Genomic DNA, 26,553 nt, shown 5'->3' with positions numbered 1-26,553 from the left:
ACATTTGTCATTCTGCTTGGCAAAGCATGGGGGGAGGGAGTTAAATTAAAATTAAAATTGTTCAGGTAAAGTTATTCAAGGGGGGAGGACTTCATATAGTGGTTGAAACGAATATGAATTTTTTTTCAAAACAAAATCAGGGGACTATGGGGATTACATTCCACAAACTTTTCATTAACTGTAAACACAATTCTGGGTTTCTTAGACACAATCTTTAAAAAATTGGCTTTGTGGTGTTTGAGTATTTTAAAAACCTGCTTATGGGGCTATTTATAGCCACTCACTACCTACAACTGTAATTTATTTTGTAGGTAGGAAAATATTGAACACATTTTGATGGGTTATATTTCTTGCCAGTTTAATCCCATGAGAAGAAATGCAGTTGCTATCTCCAGACTAACCAGTGTTTTACTCCCCAAATCATGATGTTGTGCCAGTGTTCAAGAGCGTATGGACCTGTGCCATACACTGTTGGACTTCAAATCCCATCCTCCTTGATCATCAACCATGCTGATAGGAGTTGGAGTCCAATGGCCACAGGAAAAACTCAGGGTCCTTGTCTGCCCCTTGCATAGGCTTTCTTTTTTGAATTTCTACCCAGTTCAGCAGTCCATTTTTCTAATACCTGTCTGAAATAGAATTCTGTGCGGCAAAAATCTTGCTACACTAAGGTTGCCATAAAAAACAGAAAAAAAATGCTCCTATGCCTTTAGCCCGCTGCATGACAAACGGAAATACAACAGATGAAGCCTTTTCATCACTGCCTGAAGCTCTACATTAGGAAAAAAGCTTATACTAGTTTCATTGATATCTGTCACTGAAACTGTTTAAGGCACAGAAACCTTGCCGGAAACAAACAAAACTCATGGCAACAAAAATCTTCCTAATACAACTATATCCTGTGTAGGGCCATGTTACTCATGAGCCTATCTTTGGAACCAAAACACAGACACTGTTTTTATAAATCTCCACTGAAGAGGTTCTTCTCAAAAAGGGGCTCCTGACTTGCAATCAAGGGGGGGGGGCGGGCTGGGGCTCTTCCCCAATCTCTGCTTCACACATTCTGTCACCGTTGTTAGACGTGGTCCTGGATCAGAGAAGGGAAGTCTGTGTTGCAGTCATCTCCTGCTAGACGGCTTCTTGCCATGAGAGAAGGTCTGGAAATTCCTTCAAAGAAGCCATCTATTCCACCCTTGTCCCACTTCCCTATGCCAGGAATGCTGGTCAGGGGTTTGCAGAAAGAGGCACATGAGATGGGCTGACATTCCAAGTTCTGTCTTTGTCACATCACTGGAGGCCTTCCCATGGCATCTTGGTGTTGTGGCTGTTGGTACCAAGGTCCAAAGCTGTTGATGTAGCTGTTAGGAGGCAGAGGGGGTCCTTTGCATGCCATGGGGATGTCCCAGAGTGGAGGTATGTTGGGTGAACACGGGGACAAAGATGAGGAGCTATGTAAATTGTCTTCTTGGATGCTGGAGCCCTGCTTCATAATCTTTTTGAATTTGGAACGTTTGTTCTGGAACCAGATCTTGACCTGGGATAAGAGAGAAAGGATGCAAGGAGAGAATGCATGAACAGCTGCAATAAAATTGGGGGGGGGGGTAATCCAGAACTTTTTGCATCTACATTTTTCTACTTCCAACGGGTTTTATTTTCTTCCTATCTAATGTTTCTCCTTATGGCCATTTTAGACTGAAGAATTCTAGATGTTTTTTTCTCACTGGTTACGCAACATCCTTACAATTGACACCTTAGCACTTGAAGTTCAAAAATGGATATTGTTGGATAAGCCATGAAATGCTAACAGGAAGAGCATTTAGATTTGGGAATTACAATGATTTTTTAAAGTTTCTTTTGACTCTGTTAGTTCTGTATTTAAGAAAACTTGGCAACAATTCCATTTGCATCTTTTCAAGATTTTATTCACCTAAACTTCAGGTAAGCCATGAACCCAGACCTACATGGATATCTAATAAAAAGAAAGGCCAGTGCTGAATCTGACGTGATTTTGATACAGTAAATCTGTTGCCAAATATAGGAAAATACAAAAGCGCGCGTGCACACACACACACACAAAGAACTTTAGTTGTATGAAACAAGCAACCAAAGAAAGTGTCAGATACTATGTAAAACTAGAAAACAACCTGAAGGAGGGTACACAACCAAGATAAGAAGCTATTTAACTTTTCCCCTTTCTACCACTGGCCCATTCAGAACCACTCCAGCTGCATTTCTCCCTAGGTCAGTGTTTTTTAACCTTAGCAACTTTAAGATATGTGGCCTGCAACTCCCAGAATTCCCCAGAATGGCTGGGGAATTCTGGGAGTTGAAATCCACACATCTTAAAGTTGCCACGGTTGAAGAACACTGATCTAGGTGGTGAGAAAGATCCGGGAGAGTGTTTCTCGGTGGCCTGCAACTCCCAGAATTCACCAGAATGGCTGGGGAATTCTGGGAGTTGAAGTCCACATGTCTTAAAGTTGCCAAGGTTGAGAAACATTGGTCTAGGGTCTCCCTACATCCTTTTCTCTGTTGAAGGTGCCTGCAATGAGCTGGTGCTTTGGCATCTTCATAGCAAAGGCTTGGCTGTTGGATAGCCCCTGGTACCATTCAGTATTGTTCTTCTCTCTTTCCTTCCGCCTTAATTCCGTCATCTGTAAAATGGAAGCAACAACAACAGCCCATTTCCCAGGGCTCTTGCAAAGGTCCCCGAAGAGCAGGATCGTCAGATCAACCTGCCCTCACACGTCTTTCTCAGGCTCTCTGTGGCAGCCTAACCCTAGCTCATTCCTTCAAGCAGGGCTCCGCCCCCTCCCGTCTTCCCCCACCCCCAAAGCCGATTGCACAAAGGCGTTTGTGGAAAGATTGAAGGAGGGCAAAGTGTAAAGTTTGGTCTTCAGGGCATGTTGAGGAAAAGGAAAACTACAGGCGTCTGAAGCAAGCGACCCCACCCACCCCCCGCAGCCCTAGTCGGTATTGGGACGCTACCTTTTCTGATCAGTTTGCCAGATTGGACTGGAGTGCCATGCCTTACATCAGATAAGTGCTTAACATGCAGAAAGAAAATACAGATGAAGAGTTTAGGATCAAGATAGCAAGCCTGCAGCTTTCTGAAAAAAGAGAGCAAGAAAAATGTCTTTTAGGGTAGACCGTCTGGAGATGAAGCATTTTGGGGAAGGGGTCAAACGCAAGGAGCGAGATTTTACGAAGAGGAATTACGAAGAGGGTAAAGAGCCAACCTTTATCATTTTGGGGCACTATGTTTCTCTTGCTTTCTTCTCTCAGTTTATCCTACGTTTCCCTTTTGGTTTTTTTTTTATCTTTTGCATCCATTTCTCTTTTTAATATCTTTGTCCCTGCATTATCTTGCTTGCTTCACCTGTGAACCAGGAAACACAAAAGGCTGTCTCCTAAATAAAAAATGCTGAAGGGTGGGGTGGGGTGGGGTGGGGATGAGGATCTAGGGCTATAAGGAAGGGAATATTCTCTAAATGTGTTCAGTTGCGATCTGCGAGATTAGCTTTACGCCTTTCAAGTAGTTAGTCTTTACAAAAAATATCTGGGAATAAAGCTCGGCTTGATATTCACCCAGAGATAGGTGGTAAAGGGCACATGCTTTGCAATCAGAAGAGCCCAGGTTCAAGTCTCAGCATTTCCAGCTGAAGGGACCTGAGCAATAACAAGTGATGTGAAAGACTGATATTAAAAGGCCACGAGTTGCTTCCACTACCATAGCAAACCATGAGTCAATAGTTGTGTGGCTAAACCAAGGTCCAACCCAATATTAGCATAAGAATCCTTGGTATGTTTCATCTACACCGCTGTTTTTCAAACTTGGCCACTTTAAGATGTGTGGACTTCCACTCCCAGAATTCCCCAGCCAGCCATGCTGGCTGGGGAATTTTGGGAGTGGAAGTCCACACATTTTTAAAGTGACCAAGTTTGAAAAAAAACACTGACCTACACTAATAGTTTGGCGGAATGTTCAGGCATGCATCTAGTTAGAACCAATGGGGACTGCAGCATAATGTTGCAGATCACAGCGTAGCCAATCAGGATTCTGGTAACTCCATCCCTGATCCCCCTCAGAGTTTCCCGCCTCCCCCCAGCAAAGATCAAGCAGTGTTCTGTGCCTATTGAGCACGCCCAAGCAGCGTTCATTGGCCTGTTCTAGACTCCCTCCTACATACATATTTTGTACTTCTTTTGAGTGGGCAGTCCTGTTCGAGTTACCCAAGCAACACTTTTCCCAGCAAATATCAGCAATAGAGGGAAGTCTAACATCATCAAAAAAGATATTTGCTCTGACACAGATTTCCTTCATTCCCACTCCAAAAAATATAGCCTAAACGAGGAATTGCTGCTTACAGTGTGAACATTCATCCCATTTTCGTCCCCAGAAAACAGGTTTTGAAAGCTTTTGTACTGCTTCAGAAACCAGCAAAGCCTGCGCGCCCAGAAGGAAATTTTCCGGACAAAGAAGATATGTGTACAGCCCAGGAGAAGGGAAACCTCCCTGAAACCACCTCCAGCTCTTGTTTTAAAAAATGTTTATCATGGACTTTTATTGAACAAGCACACTGAGCTGACAAACCACAATTTTTAAAAAAGCAACAGTGTTGGCGTTATTAAGTATTCATTACTCGCATATACCCTTAAAAGCAGAAAAGAGGACTAGGTTTGCCTTGAACTACACTTGATCTTAGCCAAAAGGCCGAGAAGCCTTTTAACAGTATGCAAATCCTATAAGGGCCAGGATGCACATTTTTACGAAAGGTCCTGTATCCCCATAAACTCTATTCAAATCGACATTTTGATTTCAGCGAAGATTCAGAGAGTAGTAGAAGGCTGCTTAACACTGGTGCACCTAGAAATGATATTTTTATCTACTAAACACATTACTTTAAGCTTTCACGCAGAAAGAAATCCTCAAACTAATTAGTAAAGTTAAAAAAAACAATTTTATATATAATTATACGTAACTAAGCAACAACATCAAAATGAATCCCAGAATTTTAAGATGTGTAGACTTCAACTCTCAGCATGCTGGCTGGGGAATTCTGGGAGTTGAAGTCCACGCATCTTAAAGTTGCCAAGTCTGAAAAACACTGAACTAAATAAAACCTAGATTAAAAATAACCACTAGCCATAATGTATCAGTGAAACATGGCAAGGCTTACTTGTTTAGGGAGAGGGTTCCAGACATAGAGAGCCACCCCTGGAAAGCCCTTTGTGGCTCAGAAAGCAGCCTCCCCCAAGAGAAATTTCAGACAAATGCAACTTTCAGATGCTGCTGATTTATAGCACTATTCACACACCCTTGAGTCAGCCCAAAACTATACCAGAGTGAGATTTGCTGTCCCCATTGTTGATCCCAGCCCTGGTTTTGTTTCAAGTCCCTGCAGTCATTGGAATTCCTTCCAGCATAGTGAGTAACAAAATCTAACAAATTTTACATTACCTGAGGCTGACCTTGGACAGTGTTGAAGGGGGGAGGGTGGAATACTTATTTAATATGAGTAGAGCTAACTGTCGCTTAAGCCTCACTCACACATGAGCTGGCAGTGAGATGAAGGCCATATCATGGGGACGAGACAAAAAAAGATGTTGCCAGGCCATGTTTGTGCTGCATTTAGGGGAAAGTGAGGAAAGGTCTTACATCCACGAAACCATTTATGATGGGTAAAAACATAAACCTTTGCACCCCTTAAACAGCAGAAGAATCTATTTCCGCAGGTGCACAACATTGCTCCACAGGAAGGTGAGACAGAGCCTTGCTTTGGGCAGCACCAGCTCTGTTGTGAAACAGCGATCGCACACCCATCCAGAAGCTGAGAGGATCTCTCAGAGAACAGTCATAACCTGAGCAGTCCCTCGGGAAGAGCTGACTGGCTGACAATATTCTGTCTGGTTCCTTTGCTGCCTTCCAAGGGACAAACAACTAGAAGACCAAGCAAGTTCCCCCGTCTGATATATCACCTAGTAGGTTTATAGCTTCCCTATATCTGGAAAAAGAATCCACATTTGTAACACTTCCCAGCTTTAGAATTCCCCCATCCCACCCCCCCAAAACTTACAGATTCAACCATTTTACTTGAATTTCTTCTTTGTCCAAAGACATTTTTAAGTGCCTCTGGCTAAGAGTTCATCTGTGGCATTCGTCTGTCTCAAGCTATCTCTTTAAGTGGCTCAGCCATCTGTAAAAGAGGTAGCTGAGTGGGAGGGACTTTTGACAGCACTGAGTCCTGGAAGACTTCCATGTCTTTCCAAACTATATCTCACCTCACCCAGACCTTCAGTGGCAACCTCCCCTCTTCTCAAACTCATCTGTCCACCCTTATTTAAGTCCTACCTTATTAAAGCAGAATGCAACGTCTCCTGGGAAGTGATTCTAACACACCTAAATGCTGCAGTTATTATCCACTTACTACCTTGTACACACAGAATCTGCTATGAAATGTTGATGTCAATATGTCAATACTCCAATGACTCCATTTCCATCTGTCCTTGTTACCTAACACCTCTGGCAATGCCCATGTTCCTTTCTTTCAGCAATCAGTCCATATTTTATAACCACTATGCATGCTCGGTTTCAGTTCTCACTCAGCTGATTGGAGGTTTCCCTCTCCCCCATTTAAAGTTGTTCTCCTAAGGTGAGTTTTTTTGGGGGGGGGGTGTACATCTGAGTTTCCCCAAATTTGCTGATTCTATCTCGTCCACCACCTAAATAATGGCATCCACAGTCAAACACTGGAAATGATCAACTACCATAGTATTTCAATTGGATATAAACAGACTATTCCGTTTAGTATAATGGCTACTTATTTTGTCTTTCTACTGTTCCAAGAAAGCAATCTCTTTCCCGAAAGATCAAAGTATAAAACCCATGGTGCAACAATTAGATTATCAAAGGAGCAGAGATTTAAAATGAGGCAGGGAGTCAACATTTTTGATCATTTTTATGTGTGTGTGTGTGTATCCTTCTTCCTGATGTTGCTATCACATCAGGAAGGAGCATGAGAAGCTGGAGAGGTACCGGGGCCTGAAGGAAGAACTAGAGAGGATGGGGAAAGTAACGGCTAAAGTGGTCCCAGTGGTGGTAGAAGCACTCGGGGCTGTGACTCCTAAGCTGGGAGATGGGAATGGCTCCAACAGACCCCAGGAACAACATCAGAGCTCTCTTTGCAGAAGAGTGCAGTGCTAGGAACAGCTAAGATACTGCGCAGAACCCTCAAACTCCCAGGCCTCTGGTAGAGGACCCGAGATTGAGGAAGACACGTACCACCCATAGGGGTGAGAGGGGAATTATTTATTTATTTTTTTAAATATGTATGATGTTGGTCATTATATATATAAACATATCAATACACACACACACACACATATATCCATATGTTTATATATATAGTGACCAACATCATATGTGTGTATGTGTGTGTATGCGTGTGAGACCATAAAGCCCATACTTTAAATTTCTCCTCTGAATCAATCCACTGGATAGCCTTGGAAAGCCAGAATTTCTGAAATTTATCTTCAACGGTCCATCTGCAACATCAGGTTAATTCATAATGCTGATATGCTACAGCTCACTAAGTTGTACGTGAAGGGCTTCAAAATGCTCCTCAGCACAATATTAGCATTCATGCTTCGCTCTGAAGGTGGGAAAAGCAAGGTTGGAGCAGCAGCTATAATAATACATTGGGTTGAATGTGGAAAACATTAGCTAGCATACCTTTACAGGTCAATTACCCATGAAAGTTATCACGCAAGCAGATGGGAAAACTACAGTTCCCAGAAGGCCTTGCTAGCATGGAGCATGTGCTATTGGGAGCTGAAGTTCAGTTAGATCACTATAAAGCAGGTTCCCCAGCCCTGATTTATCATTTTCTTGCCCATACACACTCCAACTTTTGTTTCATCTGTAATGTCTAGAACAGTAGTCCAGACTGTACCCTTCAGTAGAAAGCCAATACAGGGCAGAAGAAATTTTAATCTCTTTCCTATCTACCAGTTTTTCATTATCAAATATTCTTCCCAGCTGGTTTCATTCTAGATGGAAGGAGCTGGACTTGAGCAAGTCGCCATCTTTATGCTAACCAATTTTACAGGGCTGTTGTGAAGATTATCCTCATAATCCTCATATGTGCGCTCAGAATGCAGGGAATGGTGGGTAACAAATGGAGGATATAAATCAGTAGCACTACCTGCGTCTCACCTGTGTTTGGGTCAAGCCCAGCTGTGCTGCTAATTCTGCCCGCTCAGGTAACGCCAGATACTGGGTTTGCTGGAAGCGCTGGTTGAGGGCCTGGAGCTGGAGGCTGGAATAAATGGTGCGCGGTTTCCGGATTTTCTTCCCTTTCCCATTGATGCGGATTTCGCCATTCTCTATGATGGTTGATTTCTCAAGTTCTTTTGAAACAAACAGAATGAAAGAGAAAAGTAAGACCCAATATGTAGCTGAAGCCAACATCAGTGGCAGCTGACCAAGTCTTTGTTTTTAAGCAGACTTGAGACCGATATGCTTACAAAACTTTCTTTTAAACTGGTGTTTCCATCTGAGACAACATGGGGCATTTGGCAGAATGCCGGACCAAGACGAAAGAAGCCCCAGATTCATCACTGCTCCACCATGAAGGTCACTGAGCACCTTTGGGTCAACCGTTCTTTCTCAGTTGAACCCTCCTCACAAGATTGTTGTGAGGATAAAATTGGAGAGGGAAGTGTACGCTGCCTTGCCTCCCAGAAGAAAGGATATAAAGGCAATGGTTAATTCCTTACATTTCTGACTTAGGCAACTTTCAGTAACAACAAAACAACAGATTGCAATGAAACGTGAAGCAATTGCCTGTGCCAGAGTTCTGAGGAAGTAACTACAACATAAGTTGTTTGACAACTTACTGCTAGAATTTGGTATCCAGAAAGCACTCTGCATATGCCCATCTATCAATCTGCATGTGTAAAGCAAAAATAAAAAGTTCTTTGTTCAGTTTGTAATTCTAAATGGAAAGGTACCAAGGATATCATGACATCTGGCCAGAATACTCACGCCTCATAATCATGGATATGATGAATGGTGGATAAGTTGTGTTGAAAGGTACTCTGTGCATGCTCAGAGGCATCTTGTTCCTAATTTACCAGCTTGAAAACTAAACCCGACTCTATGTAAAAGCAAAATTTAAGCCCAGACCGCACGGTATATGTACCCCATACCATGAATTAAATTGAGGGTCTAATTTGCAGCAGAATATTTTAAAAGCCTGCAAAGCATCTCAGAAACTGACAATTCACAGCAATTGATAGTTCCAGTCAAAAAACTAAAACTGAGAGACAATTTAGATATGAATGTACTTACAACTGAACTAGTTCTTTTGCCAAGAATGGGCATTATTTATTTTTGCTGATTCCTTTAATAACTCACTGGTTGATTTTGCCATGATTAAATAATGGGAATTACAGATCCCAACAAGAACACACTGACCAGAACCCAAGATACACACAGTGGCACGGTCATCCAAAAGACAAGTCTGCTCCCAAATTCTGAATGGTGATAGTCGCTTTCTACCATCAAGGAACTCTGGAAAATCACAGAACTATATGAAGAGATGGAAGGATAAGCTTAGTCCAAGGATATGGCATTGCCTTCCTACATATTTAGACCCTGACTGGTGGCTTTTTGCCCCAGTTGGAGCTTTCAAGCCTTCTTCAAGGGCCGCTCCATTTAGACTGTAGGCTCTCCAAAGCTGGAAACAGGCATTTCTACCCACTGGGAGGTCACTGAGTGATCAATGGCAAACGTGGGCCCAGAATCCCCAAAACACACATCTACTGCCTCAGGGGAATTATAATTTTTCCCAGGATGGACCATCGCAAACTGTTACCTATGCCATTCCAGGATATTTCTTGAATCTCCAACTAAACAATTTAATTAGAAAGGAGCTTTTAATCATGGGACTAGGATTTAAATCAAGATAAAGGTCTACCCTGAATAAATGGCTAATGTAGGAAACTGGGGGAGAAATTTCAGCTCCTGTAGGTTTCTACCACAAATAATTGGTATAATCAGAAAGGTTCTCAACAGAATAAGCAAGCAAATGTCTTAGAAGTACTTGTGATCAGAGGAAAGAAATTTGGCAATTAAGCTGTCGTGCACTCCTAATTGACTGACATTCCAGATCTGAGCCAAACAGAACACATTTTTCAGAAAAGCTTTTGACAACCTGAAAACACTTTTAGTGACTGGGATATGCCAATAAACAAAGTTGAAAGAGCACAGCCATCAAGAGTGAAGGCAAGGAAGAGTGCCATCATCCTGAACTGGCTTTGTGATGTTATAACCTGATCTGATTGGCTGTGTAACAATATTCTTTCACGGTGATATCATCAAATTGGCCAAGTCATTCTTGATTGATTGAGATAACATGGGCAGGAAGGAGTTGTAGTTTAAACAACAGGAAAATGCTACTGAAGCAGCTGTCAATCAGGCTGCAAACAATATGGATGAACATACATACAAAGTGTTTTATTAAGAACAGTTGATGCGGCACAATGAAAGTCAGTTTGTTGCAACAAGCTCATGTTCTCTTAAAAAGAGCAACGCTAATTCTTCTGAAAAAATTCAACCCGGCATCTCTAATGTTTCAACTTCAAAGACCCAAATTTTCTGGATTAAAAAAAAGGAGGAAGGAGTGGCAGAGAAAGGGGCATGGAACAAAAGATACAAGGTCAAAATTCAAATGCTTGATCAACGCCATGATTTTTCTTTGCATTTTGCTATACTGCTATAATTTGCTAAAAAACAAACCAGCCCAAGTGTAAAGGATCTATCCTGTGTACCCAGTTCTTCCCAGCCCATTACATTTGATGAACATTCCAGGCTTACTGCATTGTGGCAAGAATTCCTCATTATCTTGTGTTTTTAAAAACCTGCTCTTTCCCCAGGAGAGAATAATTGAGCAGAAGTAAGCAAGCCTGCAAATGGAAACAGTTTCAGAGAGCAGTTGAGGCCCAGTCAGAGGCCTTGTTTTCCCTCATCTCGGTTTCAAACTGTGTCAGGGGAAGAGGGAGAGATCCCTGTACAGGGCTGGCTTTAATTCTCACCAGTGCAGATTTTAATTAAGAAGCTCCACTGATGTGCAAAGAACAAGCCAAGCTCTTCAGCCTAAGGAAGAATACTCCCTAGACGCCTCAATAAACCACATCCATGCGCTACTGGAGAAGCCACAATACAGGAGATAACACTTACAAGGCACAAAGTTTTGACAAACTAAAAAAAAAAAAAACATACGCAGGAAGAGGGAATCGCAAGACGCTATTCCCTTACAGATAATAGGACTTTAAAAAGAACTGTTGTTCTTCTGAAAGTTTGATTCTGTTTTCTAAAGGCTTTTTGCATTGTCTCGGAGGAGGCTTTGAAAGAACAAAAGCATGTTCCTCAAAGTTTAACTTTTTTTCCTTTTCTTAATCTTTTATGCTGCCTTTCAGTTCAATATGGACTTTCAAAGTGGCTTAAAACAACAGGCAAAGAGAATGCAAGTGAAAGAAATCAAAACAAGGAAATTAATCTATGAATAATCAGGAACGATTGGCATTTATTTAGACCTCTATGGAGGAACACAGAAGCACCAAGCCTTGCTGCCTAATTCATCCATCTGGGGCATTTGCAGATACCCAAGAATGAGCAACCTGTGACATGCAGCGTAACACTAGGAAGTTTTCAGTTTACTTTGCAAAGCCTTCTGCAGAGGTCCTGCACTGGAAGATGTCAGAAAGAGGAAGAAGAGAGTTAGAGGAAGCAGCCCCAACCAGATACTCTTTATTTCAAGTCTGACCGCCATGGGTCCTCCGCAAACCATTTACTCCTGACCAAATGTGGACTATGATACCAAAATCAAACTCACTCCTAGGATTGGTGCTGCACCATTGCGGAAATATGGAGTACATTGGTGGGATCACAGCCTTACAAATGATTTTCAGTCCAAGTAAATTCTTCTATTGCTGAGATAATCAAACAGGCCTGGATAAGTGGTTATGTGAATGTGTTCACATTCCATTCCTCCCCACGCCCCCCCCCCCATTCTTCTGTGAAGGCAGAATTGAGCAAGCGAAGTAGCAGAACTGGATTGCGAGGTTCTGACACACAGATACAAAACCTCACCTGGAATGCACATTCTTCCTCTAACACAGCCTTCCCCAATCTGGGGGCAGCACTGGATTTGAATTACCATGATCCCCTAAAGCACTGTTTCTCAATTTTGGCAACTTGAAGATGTGTGGACTTCAACTCCCAGAATTCCCCAGCCAGCCATGCTGGCTGGGGAATTCTGGGAGTTGAAGTCCACATGTCTTTAAGTCGCCACGATTGAGAAATTCTGCCCTAAAGAAATCCAATGAATTTGGAGAACTCCAGGTTGAAAAGGCTGCTCTGGGACCTGGGAGACCTAGACAAATCATATAAACCAACTGATGGGCTTTGGTCAGCCTATCTCACAGAGACATTATTGGAACAGACAGAGGGTAGCGCCTTAAGATGCCCGATCTTAAGCTCCTGTCCTGAAAGAAAGGTGTAATGCAGATCTAAAAAATAAATGTATCAGGCTGCCAGTGAGGCTTAATTTGCTATATGACAACACTTAAAGAAGAAAATAAACTACATTTATAATGACCCTTCTAATTTAATATTAGTATGTGTTCATTTGCCTCAGCTTTCTCTCTTTTAAAATTGCATCCAAGCTACTAAGCCAGTGGACTGTTTTTTCCCTCTTTCTCGGCAACTCAGCAATTTGATTTGATTGAAAACCTTGATGATGTTTCAGTTTTTCAGAGCATTCTTCTGCAATTCCAGGCATCCTTCCTCAGAAGTAAAAGACTTCAGCACATCTCACATCCAGACGAGCATAAACCTAAGTCTGCAAAATGCATAAAACAAGCCCTATTGAATTTATTTCTAAATAGCCATGCATAAGATGAAGATAAACAAAGGACACAATTCCTAATTAAACAATGGTTACATACCCAACAGGAGAGCTACACATTAAACCCCGTGGACATAAAACTAGTTTTGTTTACTAAGTTGTGGTTAATTGAACCACAGTTTATGAAACTGACCTCTTTTTTGGCAATGTCCAACTCACTGAACCATAAATGAACCACAACACTGGCTGGGTTCTCGTAGCATCATTTACTGAATTAACCATCTTGCCTAAATTTGTACAACGTATTGAACTACCAGCTAAACCCAAAGGCTGCTTCACCCATCACGTTAGCTTGATATGCCACATGAACCCACCCACTCACCATTACCGTCTTATGTTCAAAAGTGGATAATATATTACTAGTAAATGCTTTCTCTTTCAGCAAAAGGTTCATGTCACCCAGTATATAATTCATCCAATAAAATTTAATGCATATTGTCCTGGACAATATAAATGATAATGCAAAGAAAAACCAGGAAATGTATTAGGAAAAGAATTTAACTTCATAAAATAATAACAAGGCTAGACTTATGAAGTTCTTACTTCTGTGTTAGCCATTGCCACAAATACAATGGTGCAATACATCAGATGATGATGATGATGATGTAATAAATCAAGGAAGAACTGAACCCTGTCATCCCCTCTATATACAAGACTGGCAGCAAAAGTGTCCTTCCTTATTGGGTTGGTGGAGAACTTGTGGCCCAGATATTGCGGAACTAGCAATAGCAGCATATCTGGTAGCATATCTGGAGGACCAAAGGTGAGAATGCTGGGAATTGTAGTTCGGCAGCCTCTGATGAGAGCTAGGCTCTTCATCCCTAGGGTAATTGGATAAAACTATCACATTAAATATTATGATGTATTATGCTAAGTATTATAAGCATGATTCTTATCTCACTCTATAGAAAGGTAACAAATGCAGCTAATAGTATTAATAATACAGCTTATTCAAATTTAGTAATCATATTGACTCAGACATCATGCATTGGACCAGATTCATACAGTCTAAGCTTGCCAACTACCTTTCCCTACAAAGCTAGAGTGTGCCTAATTTCCTAATCTTATTTGGATTTTTATCTTAATGACTTTAATTGTTTCATCTTCCAGTCTTCCCCAACCTGATGACCTCCAGATGTGGGTTTGGCAAAAAATAAAATAAAATCACTTTATCCTCAGCCATCGTGAATATGGACATCTTCCTCGGAGTTTGATTTTGTTACTTAAGATACTAGAGTTTTCTCTAAGCCAGAGGTGCCCAACTTTTCTGGGCCAAGGCTGGACTTAATGTTCTATGCACCACTCTTGGGAAAGGTTAGGCTTGGGGTAGTGGTCCAAAAAATAATGGGAGGAGCAACCAAAATTGACTTTGGCATTGTAATGAAAGTAAGATATCCATATTACCCTCTAGTTTCACATCTAATTATTTTCTTATTCAGTCACATAAAAAAGAAATACCTTTGGGGTTCTCTGGGGGCCTCATGTAGCCCTGGGCCTTAGGTTGTCAACCTCTGCTTTCCATATAGGGCAAGCAAAAAGTATCATCACGGTTAAGTGGAAGAGTATAGCTTTCAGCAACTGAAGGCTTGGCTTATTGAAAGGCAAACTTCTACACCTGGAAAGGTCAGGACCATTGCCAGGAAAATAAAAGAAAAGCTGCAGTCCTAACAAAGCCTATGGAATCTATATAATGACATACAGATTGTTTTCTAAATCCCAACAAGGACCCAGCACTGTGGAGTTTGGGGCCAGAATTCAGAATTGTCCTAACCTGACTGTTCTCAAACTTTGCCCACAAGTAAGTTCCATTCTATGCACTGATATTGATTTCCAGAAGAGCGGAGAACCAGAAATTTGATAGCTTTCATAAGAATATGCTCTGGCGCTACATGGTTGATTCATGTTCCAGGTAAAGCAAATGATTCAGGTTTATAGCAGGAGGCATTACTGAAAACGATGGTGAGGGAGCTGGCCAGAAACAAAATCAACTTTCTGCTTAGGAAAAAAAGTGGGGGGAGGGATAATACTTGGGGGGGGCGGGAAAGGCCAGGTCTCTTTTAAGATGCCTTCCAACGTTAAGGCTGCAATCAGACAGAGATGGAGGAATGGCTACAGAGCTCGGTTGAGCTTACTTCTGAGTAGGCACTTCTCACTAAGGTGAGAACTCCTATGTGCAAACTTACTTGGGAGACAAACCCTTCCCCAAACAAATCAGCTGAGTAAAGATATTTAGACTGCCTGCAGCACTGCAATCCTAGGCAAAAATCACCTTGTTTCTATGCCTTAGAAAACATTGTGGTGGAAAGCAGAAATCCACCTGTAGCCTTTCTCTGTGCTTCTGAACACGGACAGGAATACAAAGGAAAGATTGTTTTTGTAATTTTGCCTAAAGTGTAATTATATGCTTTTGAATGTTGTTGCCTACCACCTTGGAAGAGGTTCCTTTAAAAGGCAGGTTATGTCGCATTCAATAAAATAAATCCCATTTACTACACAGTAAATGTAAACCAAACACAGAAGAGTAAATCAATATGCACCAGATTACAACCGAGATGAAAGCCGACAGGCATCTCCTGGGGAATATTAAGTACAGGAGCGCTTATTTGCAGCTAATAAGTATCAGCCCATATATCTTTATATCATCTCAACGATGGCTGGGTGATGCTATTAATCTGTCGTGTAGAACGGATGGGGTGGAAATCCTGGAAGCCAGCTGAATTAAGAGAAAAATAAACACACACCCCACCCGCACCCCCGTCTCCAGCCAGCTAAATTGCTCGACTGAAGAAAGTTATTGAGTCAAACTCAATAACTGGATTTGAGTTTGGTCGGTTTAATGAGCTCACCCTCTCTTTTCCTTTTATTTACCCCCTCTTCTTGCCTGATGATGATATTCAAAACGTGAGGACGACACACGTGCCAAGTGAGCATTTGATGATTTCAGCCAGAGGATCTAGTCCCAAAGGATCTACTCCTTAAAAAACAAAACAGAATCGGTTTATTCGTCTTATTAAATGAGGAACGAATTGATTCCAATCGATTTGATTCGATTTAAACCAAAGTAATGAGTTTCCCGAGATGACAAAAATCGATGTCAGCAGCTGTAGCTGCTGGAGACGAGGGTGAAAGCGGAGTTCGTGGATCACGGCAAGTTTTCCGGCGTTGGACGAAACGCTAACAAGCGGAACAGCAATTTCTTCCCCAACAGACCTGCCCTAAAGCTCGGCCCTATTTCCCCGGCTCCCACCTTGAGTGAATGAACCAAAAATGCTTATGCAGCGGTGTCTTTACTCAAAACACACATGCACCCCGATTTCAGCGGAGCGCGCGTCTCGGGCCACCTGAAATCCAGCGTCGGCTTTGCAACCTCGCTCGCGTTTACCGCGGAGAGGCCGCTGCTGAATTCAGTCGGGCGGGCCTATTATTGTTGAATAAAACTCACGACGCACGAGATCGCGTTACAAAAGCCCTGAAACCCGAAGGGTCCAACCGAGCGGGCTGTGATTCAATCAAAAAGCAAGCAAAAAAAGCTCCGGGTTCTGTTAATTTGGCAAATCAACCGGAGGCGTGAACTGAACAGGCGCCAACCGCTTCCACGCAGCCCGTGGAGAACGGAGGTTAAAAGGATACATCCGAAACCCTTAAGGAATAATTTAATTTAAAAATCAACCCAAAACCAAACTCCGAGACGCCTGGCCCAGTGTCTACGCTAATTAAAAAGATAAGATGTAATAATGAAAAGAAAAGAGAGCGCCACACCTCAAACTAGTTCTCTCGAAGAAAAGAGAAATCGTTCGAAAATCCGCCGGGCTGGAGCCGGACCTGCAAACCCCCGAGATTTAATTGCGAGCAGGACGGGACGTGCCCCATCGAGTTCAACGGGACTCCCTTTAGCTAGACCCACTTTTCTTCTTTCAAAATGTTAGGTATTTATTGACCTGCAGGCTTGTGTCTGTCTGCTTCCACCACTGCATTTAAGGCTGGGTAGTAAGAGCCGGTGTTTCGAGATGGGGTGCGCTTTTCTCTAAACTGCACCAGCCTGAAGAGGCCCCCACAAGGGGGAGGAGGAGGAGAGAGAACTCATTGAATCGCGTGTCTATTCTCTTTTTTCTTGTTTAAATATTTGTATCTATCCACACTATAGTTTCTCGTATGCCTAGAACAGGAAGGTGTGTATAAAGGCAACTTGTGAAAATTGTGTCTGAGATGCGCCACGATCGCGTGCTACAGAACGACCTTCAAACGCGCGTTTCCTTCTGCAGCTCGCTTTCCTGGGTAGCGCTTTCCCAGCTCCCCTCGCTTCGATTGGAGAACTCGAAGTGGGCCCGGGAAAGATCAGGGCGAATTGGTCATCTTTGTCTACGTTGTCCATCCTTGGTCTGGAAGGAAATCGTATTGGCCAAAACCGTTCTTAATAAACCACGCGACGGTCGAGACACTAGCTTTTTCTAAGAAATCTTCATCAAGCTGGGTAGAAAATCAGGGGAGGTGGGAGGGAAAGAAGGGTTAAACGCCTCCCCCTCTTTTCGTCTAGAGTTTTAGAAATCATCTTGTGTGATGAAGAATTCTTGGAAACTTGAACGCTTGCGCTCTATTTTGTAAACTATCCGTTAGCTTAATAACAGTATTGCCTTAATGTGGATTTTTCTCTCTCAGGAAACACGCCTGCTTTTGCACTATATTATATAAACCGTTTCTTAACTCTCGGGTTTGGTTTGGGGTTTTCCCTAGTTTTTGTTTGTTTTTTGAAAGGAACTCCATTGTCTGTCAACATTTAAATCTACAGGCTTCTTGGAATAACAAGGACAAGAAAAATATGCCTGAGACAGACAATAGGAACCTTGTGGATGCGTGGGAAGGAGAAATTTGCATGAGCACTAAGTGAAAACTGGCACGTTTGCCCCCATTAACTCCACTTAATAACTTCTAATTATTATAAAATTAGGGTCAGATGCAGTAAACTAATGCATTTAAATAAATTCCCAGTCACTTAACTTCTACTAGCTCACCTTAAATTATACGTCTCTTTACAAACAAGTAAAAAGTAAAATTCGTTCGTCAGAGAGAGGGCGAACCTGATGGCTTTAGCGATTTGCTAGGTAAAACTGGAAATCATGTCCCTTAAAGGAAACCAAAGAGGCCTTATATTCTATTGGCCGATTTACCTGAAACGTTGATTTCTAATCCAGCTTTTCATTAAGGAAGACTGAAGATTTGGCAGTGACCTAAAGTTGAAACTGACTACAGAGAAATTAATAGGGAGTTAACATTTTCCGCTAAACCAGCCAATTCCAAAGAATAACAGAGGAGAAACAAGGGAGGTTCGCCAGAGAAATTAAGATCTTATGCGGGATGGTGGAACATCGTAAATGCGTTTGAGTTTTGGCTTCGTGTTAAAAAAAAAAAAAAAAAAAGTCCACAGATTCCAAAACACACGAACTATTAGACTGCTTAAGCGACTAAAGTGAGCTTTTTCTCTGTCTTTGACTCACAACGTGTCCATTTCATGATTTGGGCTCTGTTACTTCCGGCTTCTTTCGGGGAAGGGGGGAGGGATTTTAAACAACTATTTTAAACACCTCCAGAGCAGCATCGCTTCTGAGCTCGATGCGCTCAGTTGCATGATTCACCTCAAGCGACCCTCAAGTGCTCGTGGGCCGTGCGCGTGTTTGGAGGGCGAGTCCAAAGGCCTCGGTGTCCACCTGTTGCGGGAAGGGGGCTGTTGCGGGGGAGAGTGGAGCGCGGCTCCCTGTATTTCCCATCAGCAGGTCGGTATTCGGCTGTGGAGGACACTTCAGATCCCCCCCTCCTCGACTTGGAGCAATGTATGAATGAGGGACAAACCTCCCCCTCCCCAACAGACACACACTCTCTTTTCTCCTATGATTGTCTTCTATTTTACTTAATCTGGGAAAAAATGTACAGTGATTCCAGGTGTTCTGCCTGCCCTTCCATAAAGTCGTTGCACTGAGGAATTCTGACGTAATGAAATTATTAATGAAATGCACACATATTTTAAATAATACGGCATGTATTTATGGATCAACCTCCTTATATTTTGCTTGAGTAGAGACACTGACTATATAGCTTCCTTTCTTATAAACCGATCTTATTGCACATTTGCTTCCTTGGAGGTTTATTTGTGATCGTCTTGCACATTTATTTGAGACCCCCTCCCAGCATAACGGGGCCTCCTCTTCAAAAAACTGCACAAGATTGCGCTTGCACGCAGTGCAATCCCAGACAGGTTTGTTGAGTTCCCCCGATGAAATTCGATTTCTCCGCGCAATTCTACACAAGCCGGTTCACTTCAATAAGTCCCATTATCAAATAAGTCGGCTAAGGATTGCAGCTATGAGTTTACACGCACGGCGAAAGTCCTGTGAAATGAATTCGGGCTTGGTTCTGAGTAAACAGGTACAGGACGTCACCTTTCATTCTCCCAAAAGATGCACCGAGTCATAGAATAATATGCCTGCCGAGTCATAGAATAATATGCCTGCCTGTGTGTACCAACCATCCAAGCCAAACAAGCTACTCCGATGTAGACTCAGCTTATTGTATGAACGAGGCCGCTCTCTTGATTCCGCAAGTTGTGGCTGAATGTTCCCCAAGCCTCAAATCCTATGGACTTCCTTTTCCTTCAGCTTAGATCGGCAACAATAGCGCCCCGCCCCCTATCAAATCGCCCCCTATCAAATCTAAGCTTGTAAACCGCCCTGAGTAGACAAGTGAAAGGCGGTAGGAAAATGCTTATGATCAGTTTCACAAAGGAAGGCTTGAAGGAGAAAGCCAGGGGAATAGGCAACCTGGTGCCCTCCAGCTGTGTTTAAACACCCATCAGCTCCAGCCAGCATGACTAATGATAAGAGATTATGGGAACTGTAGTCCAAACCAGGTTGGTTACCCATGTCTGGAGGAAGCCATCTCCTTGGGCAATGGAAGGTGATGGTCCCTTTGTGCTTTCTGGTCGTCCGACAAACTGCGAGCAAAGACTGCGCTGAGACAAGACTGCGCTGAGACTGCGTTCAGGCCAAAGCACATTCAGCCGCAAGCGAACCCCCTTTTATTCAGCAGAGCTAGCTTGCTAGGAAATACGCTTAGGAGCACAGGCTGGGGCTGGGTTCCCCCCTTGAGCTAAACCATAATAGGTTTGTTTGGGTTTGCTTAGGCATTGTGCGAACCCAGCCGAGTGTATTTTGCTTAATAAACCATGATCACTCTATGGCTTAGCGTGAAGAGTGCGCCTGGCCTAAAAGAGTATCTGCTACGGATTTTAACACATTTTGTTATATTGCTGTGCCGATATAACAGTCATGAAGACCAGCTCTCTGCTGCTGCGGTGGGTGATGCTAGAATAAACCACGTCGGAGAAAGTGCCCTTGATTGATACGTTGTCACAGCAGCAGCTGGATGATGCAGTGTATTACAAGGGGGAACAAACCTGGAAACCTCGGTAATTAAAACCGAAGCGCTCTGCCAGCCTGGTCCACTCCGATGGAGTGAGAATTAAGGCAGCTCCAAAACTCAGGGCTCCCTAAATGGAGATCGCTCACCCAACCAGTCAGTGAGCGCGCCCACACAGCAACCGGGGTCCTTTGCTGCCTGATTTGGAATATATACCATGGACTCCCCGCAATCCCTGAGCTTCATAACAATTAATAGCCGCTAATTAATTAGCCGCGGAGGGGATCCACTGCCTCGTCTTAAATAGGGTTGGTTCTACAGCCAAAGGACCAGCAAGGGAGCAACCCCTCTTGCTGGGTGCTGCATTTGGCTTCAAACAGTAACAAGACGCTTTCTCTTTCCCTTGCTGATCTTGACAGGTGCCAATTATATATATATATATATGCGCAAATAAGTACCATTTAATAAACACCTAACGTCACCAGGAAGTGGGAACTCATGTTGCTAATTCAGTGATTCATTTCTTTGCAGAAAATGGGGCTAGGGTTTATGCAAGGCTATTTCTCCAAAGATGAAGAGGGTCTCTTTGCCTTTCACTAACTGTGGAAGCATTTGGTTACTCAACATTGCTGGTCTTGATATGTTTAAATTAAAAACCTCCTGCTTTTACTTTGGCAGAGAAAATATCCCACCCTGAATCTCTGATGCCTATGTTCCCTTTACCTTTTCAACAGAGGCTGGTCACAGAACAATTCTGGAAATTGTCAATTTTTGCATGTGTACAGCTTTATACCGCAGGATACATGTCAATCATCAAGGTATTAATTAAACCAAACTAACTTGAGTTCCCCCTAAATTTAGCAAACTAGCCTTATGGAATTCTGGGAGAGGTTTATGTGGAGTTTGGACAGATCCCCCTCTGGGGGGGAAAGCCAGATAGCCTGGGGGTTATGGATTAACCTTAACATCAGAATATCTTGTTTAGAAAGGAACAGCACTGCCCCCAAATTTAAACAAAGCTAAAGTTACTGCAGTTGAATAAAATGACCATTTTTATATTTTACTAGTGCATTCTGCAACGTCCATTATTATAGAAATGGGGTGGGGAGAACTGGTTTGAAATGTCAGAAATCCTGAACTGTAGGGTTACAGGAAGTTTTATTAAATGAAATACAGTATATGTTATAGTCCTTATTTATTCTCCTCCAGAGCATTTCTATACCAGGTTTTTTTCTTAAATCACATGATTAAAAACAACAATTAATACTTCAGTTACAACCCTTTTAAAAACCATGGATAATTTTTTTTTAAGTACACTTGTTTGTTTTAAATCAGATTTTTAAAAACTCAGCTGGCTCCAAAACAAACAACAGATACAACTCAACTCAGCTTATGTAATTCCACAGTTCAAGAGACAATTCCATTTCTTAAAAAGTCTGTTTCCTGAAATCTCATTTTGAAGCCAAGCTGTATGCAAGGGACACCTTCAAAACAGTTCCTTTGTGATGCAAACTAACAAGAATGATATTCATATTTTTGCATGCACTATATATAAAAAAATAAAAAGTCAATCAGCATTGTATTAAAGGACTCTACTGACTTAAAGTTTCCCAAGTGTTTGGAAAAATATATACAATTCTGGTCAACATTATCTAAAATGTTACCCTTTGGTGGAGGAAGAAATTGAGGCTTACATATTCGGCCACGAAAGAATTCCTAAATCATTGGAGTAAGTTTCTAAAGGACTAAATTCCCTTGATCATAGATCAAGAAGAAAGATCTTAACATTGGTGGTAGAGAATCAAAAGCAAAATGGTGCATTTTATGTGCCAAAAGAAAATGAGCAGTAACCTCCAATCTAAAGTGACAAGTAGATAAATACATGTTTCTAGGAAAATCCTGGAAATGGAAAGTATTTTTTCCTTGAAGGGGGATTTAGACCAGAAAGCTAAATAAAAGGAATACATAAATGCAGGGAGTAAAAGAATCTAAATGGTCAGGTGCAGTTATAGGGAGCAGCATGGTATGTCCAACTCAGTTTATTGAAGGCTGGAACTGAGAGCGGTTGAAAACCAAGTCCTGCAAATGAGACCCAACTTAGTGTTGAGACTTAGGCCAGGAAGAACAGGGTTTTAATTCCTGCTCAGCTACAAGCATTAGGTCAAGTGGATGGAAAATCATGAAGCCATAAAATAATTTCAGGGACAAGCTGTCTTGGAACAGCAAATATCCAAGCAGTAGGGATGGGAAGAGACACTGTACACCAGCAAAGGATTCAAACCCCACATCATCCACCTCTAAGCTGCTATTGAATTTTGCCAGCTAGCTCCCTGAGCAACTTCAACCTCTTGTAGCAAGTTATTTATAGAGCACTTCGATCTACCTGGTTGTTTGACATAGCAATACAAACCAGCAAAACAACAGAGCTGTGCCCAGAGGCACGTTCAGTCTAAATGGGGTGGGGAGGAAAGGGACGTTTCCAGGAAGGATATAAACAAATGCGGTTACCGGAAGGTAAGTTTCATCCCAGTGAGGAGGGATGGTCTTGGTCAGAAATAAGTGGCATGTCACATTTAAAAGGTTTGTATCATCATTTGTCTGGGCTGCTCTCTCCAAAACAAAATATATTAAAGATATCCATGGTGTCTTATGCAACCTGACTTGAAAGACTAGCTCACAGAGTCAGCTAGTGGTCAGGCATGTGGTCAGTTGAGGACCAAGTCTCAAAGCAGAGTAGCATCCAGGAACCAAAAGGAGCTAGAGCAGTGTTTTTCAAACTTGGCAACTTTAAGATGTGTGGACTTCAACTCCCAGAATTCCCCAGCCAGCATGCGGTCTGGGGAATTCTGGGAGTTGAAGTCCACACATCTTAAAGTTGCCAAGTTTGAAAAACACTGAGCTAAAGGCATCCCCCACACCCATATGGCACCCTTCACAGGTTGCAATGCCTATTATCCCCAGCCAGCTAGGTCAATTTATCCCATTCCTCAACCTGATCCATTCCATCAAGACTGGAATAACAGTGTGTACAACACATCAGGTAGTTATTTTTTTTTTAACTTTATTAATTTTACTGCTTCTCCTGCATTTTTGCACCACTTCACCCTTGAAGAGTTCTGAAAGCTTGCACATTATTTTGTCATTGCCCAGCTATCCATTAAACTGCAAAACACTATCTAGTAACCTTTCCCAACCTAGTATTCTCTGGATGAATTGGATTGCTGTGCTCATCATGCTCAAACAGGTTGGATAGCAATATCCTAGTTTCTAGAAGTCATGAGAAGAGAAGCCACTGAGTTTTCCTCCTCCAGCTGCTTGAGCATCTGAGATGCGTTACCAAACAGCTGCTAGTTTTGCGCCCAAGAGGACAGCCTTTCTCCTTGCCCGGATCCATGTGCCACTGCTGCAGCCATGACCCTGTGATGTTTTGATGCCTATCAAATGGACCCCAGGAACAAGAATTTCAGGAGGAGGAGGAGGAGGAGACTATTTCCACCTGCGGATACGGGAGAGGAAAAGAGAGTTGGGGGACTGATGCTTATTCTTTGAAAAAGCTGGTGGGGAGGGGGCAGAAGAGAAATATTCATGGCAAGAAGTTTTTGAATTATGGGCAAGCTATTTCAGGGTCCATTTGATAGCTGATCCAAGCTAAGATCTGTCTCTCTAAATTGTACAACCCAAGGGTGGCATAACATAATGGATTGTATTTTTTCTCTCTCATTGTTAAAGCAATTGCTTTTCTAAAGGGTAGCCTTTTCCAGTTTAAAGTAAGTGTTGTACCATATTGAGTGACTTATTATTTTTCTCTTAACTCAGACTATATTAGAGCCTGCTAGTGATGCAGGGAAGGGACATCCCATATAACTAGACTGCAATCCCATGGACTCCTACTTGCAAATAACAGTAATTGAACTGAAGCATGCTTGCTTCAACTTAAACATGTCTAAAAGTGTGCTGCAAATGAGATGGCAGGCAATGCAGATTTTATACTGGGTAAATGCAAAAAATTATTCCAGTGACATTGGTTGGAGTGGCCTCAAGTATTCGATCCACATTTGATTCACATTCCCTGGCAGGAACTACTGGCCCTTTCATCCTGCCGATGAACAAGGAGAGGCCAAGAAATGGCTGAAACACTTTTTGTGTGCCTTGGAACAGGGAAGTCTCATCCAAATTCGCAACCTGAGGTTCATTTCCGAACCAATAAACTCAGGATAACTTCTAACTTAGAAAAGCGTAATTCATCTCTCTCTCCCTAACTCGTATTCGGTATGTCACCGCACAAGAAAACGAAAAGGAAAGGGTAGCACTTATTCTTTGTTAGTGATGGACATTATTATTGATTTATTCCGCTCCCCTCCCTCCTGTTTTTCCACAGCCCCCCCCCCCAAGGCTTTGAAAGCAGCACATTTTAGTCCACATTCCTTCAGCCCGTTCCGTCCAGGGGAGCTGCCCTATAGCTCCCATCACTCCTGCGGCCACGGACCTGTTGCCTCCAGACAACGGGAGTGGGAGTCCAACCCCTGGCGGACTGAGGAGGGGGCTGTTCTGGACCGCTGTTCAAGGATAACCTTACGAATGTCGGAAACCAGCCATCCGGATAAAGTAACGGAGGTTGCACACACACACACCCCCCGCGAATGGGGAGGGGGCTTCGGCCGCCCCGGGCCTGCTTCCCGCCCCCTTCGCCCAAGCCAACCAGCCTCGCCTTACCCGTCTCCTCCAGCCTCGTCCCATGGCCCAGGGCGCTGGAGGTCTGCTGGTAAGGCGAGTAGGAGGTGCCGTGGTGGTGGTGGTGGTGGTGGTAGAAGGCGTGAGGGCTGCCACCGGCCGCCCCGGGGTAAGAGGGATATGCCAGGGGTCTGCTGCCGTAGGAGGCGGCGGGAGGAGGAAAGACGCCGCCGCCGTCGTGAGGGGGCTGCTGCGGCGGCGGCGGCGGCAGCGGGTGCAAGGCTTGGAGCGAGTAAGGGGGCGCCAGGCTGGCCGGGTGCTGCTGCGGCTGCGAGGGCTGGGGCTGCTGGTGAGGAGAAGGCGGGGGCCCGAGCCCGAAGTCCAGGAAGGCCGCTTTAGACGGGTCCGGCGGCCCCAGCAGGCTCTCGGCCAGAGAATTCATCGTCATCATCCAAAGATCCGCGGGACTTTCCGCGGCAGGACGAGGAGAACGCCGAGGCGCCGCCGCCGCCGCCGCCGCATCCACGGCCCGGGCCACTACCGCGTTTCGAGCGACCGGCGGCGGCGACCGCTGCCAAAGCTGCTGCTGCTGCTGCTGCTGCTGCTGCCGGACAGCTTCATGCTCGGGCAGCGCCGCCTTCGCAGCCCGGGTCAAGCCAAAGGGAAGCTCCGACGTCTACGCCGCCACCTGCCGCGGCTGCAACCCCGCCGCCTCGTCGGGCCCTCCGGTCGCCCGCGTCCGAGCCACGGCGCCCGCTCCTCGCCTTCTCCCCCAAGCTCCCCCCAAGCGCCCTCTTTTCTCCACGCCGGGTCCCACAAGAGAGGAGGAAAACCACCGAGGGGACGTTCCTCCCCCCCCCGCTCCCGCCGCGCCCCCTCCTCCTTTCATCTCCCGAGCCCGCCCCTTGCCTCCTCCAATTGGCCCGTCCGTGGCATGATGTCACGGAGCCCCCGGGGACCTCCCTTCCGAAGCTGCAGCCTCGCCAGCCGGGTGAAAGAGCCGCCGCTTTCCCTCTGAAGGCCCGCCCCCCAAGCCGGCGAAGCAACTCCCTCTGCCGCCCCCCCCACCCCACGGGGGACGACTGAGGGAGAACAGGAGGACAGATTGGATGGAGCACAACAGGTCCAGGCACGTCTATTTTTCTCACCTATATTAGAGGGAAAGGAGAGGAGGAAGTCGACCTTCAAATGTTTGTCAACCCTTGGACTGGGCGGAGGACTATCTAAAATTCAGGGGAAAACGATACAGTCGTTAATTAATACCGATGGGGAGAGGAGGAGGCGAGCGTCTAAATATGAAACGACTTTATCAACAGGTCTGGACAAGTCCTCCCCCCTCCCCAGGCCAATTCCCTCTAGAAACTTGAAAAGGAATCTAGATAGGAATGTTTGTCAACACATTTACGATAGGAAAGGATAGGATAGGATAGGATTTTATTTTCCTTCTCTGAAAGTCACATATGAGGGAATAAAATAATTCACGGAAAAAGGAAGGAGGTTGAAG

At 43.8% G+C, this 26,553-nt stretch overlaps 1 protein-coding gene across 1 annotated transcript; it reads right to left on the bottom strand.

Annotated features, from left to right (window-relative positions):
- Positions 1 to 1,282: 1,282 nt before the first annotated feature.
- DLX4 (distal-less homeobox 4) lies at positions 1,283 to 25,701 on the bottom strand. Its single transcript, XM_088143261.1, has 3 exons — positions 25,092 to 25,701; positions 8,216 to 8,409; positions 1,283 to 1,534 (listed from the first exon to the last, which is right to left on the bottom strand). The coding sequence occupies exons 1-3, from the start codon at positions 25,498 to 25,500 to the stop codon at positions 1,283 to 1,285; spliced, it is 855 nt and encodes a 284-aa protein (XP_087999387.1). The 5' UTR covers positions 25,501 to 25,701.
- Positions 25,702 to 26,553: the final 852 nt, after the last annotated feature.

Source organism: Python bivittatus, unplaced genomic scaffold (assembly GCF_059951505.1).
Source record: "Python bivittatus isolate LINGU-HERP-01145 unplaced genomic scaffold, Pbiv_v1 ctg000410_np1212, whole genome shotgun sequence".
NCBI classification, from domain to species: domain Eukaryota; kingdom Metazoa; phylum Chordata; class Lepidosauria; order Squamata; family Pythonidae; genus Python; species Python bivittatus.
This window is presented reverse-complemented; position numbering and strand designations above follow the sequence as displayed.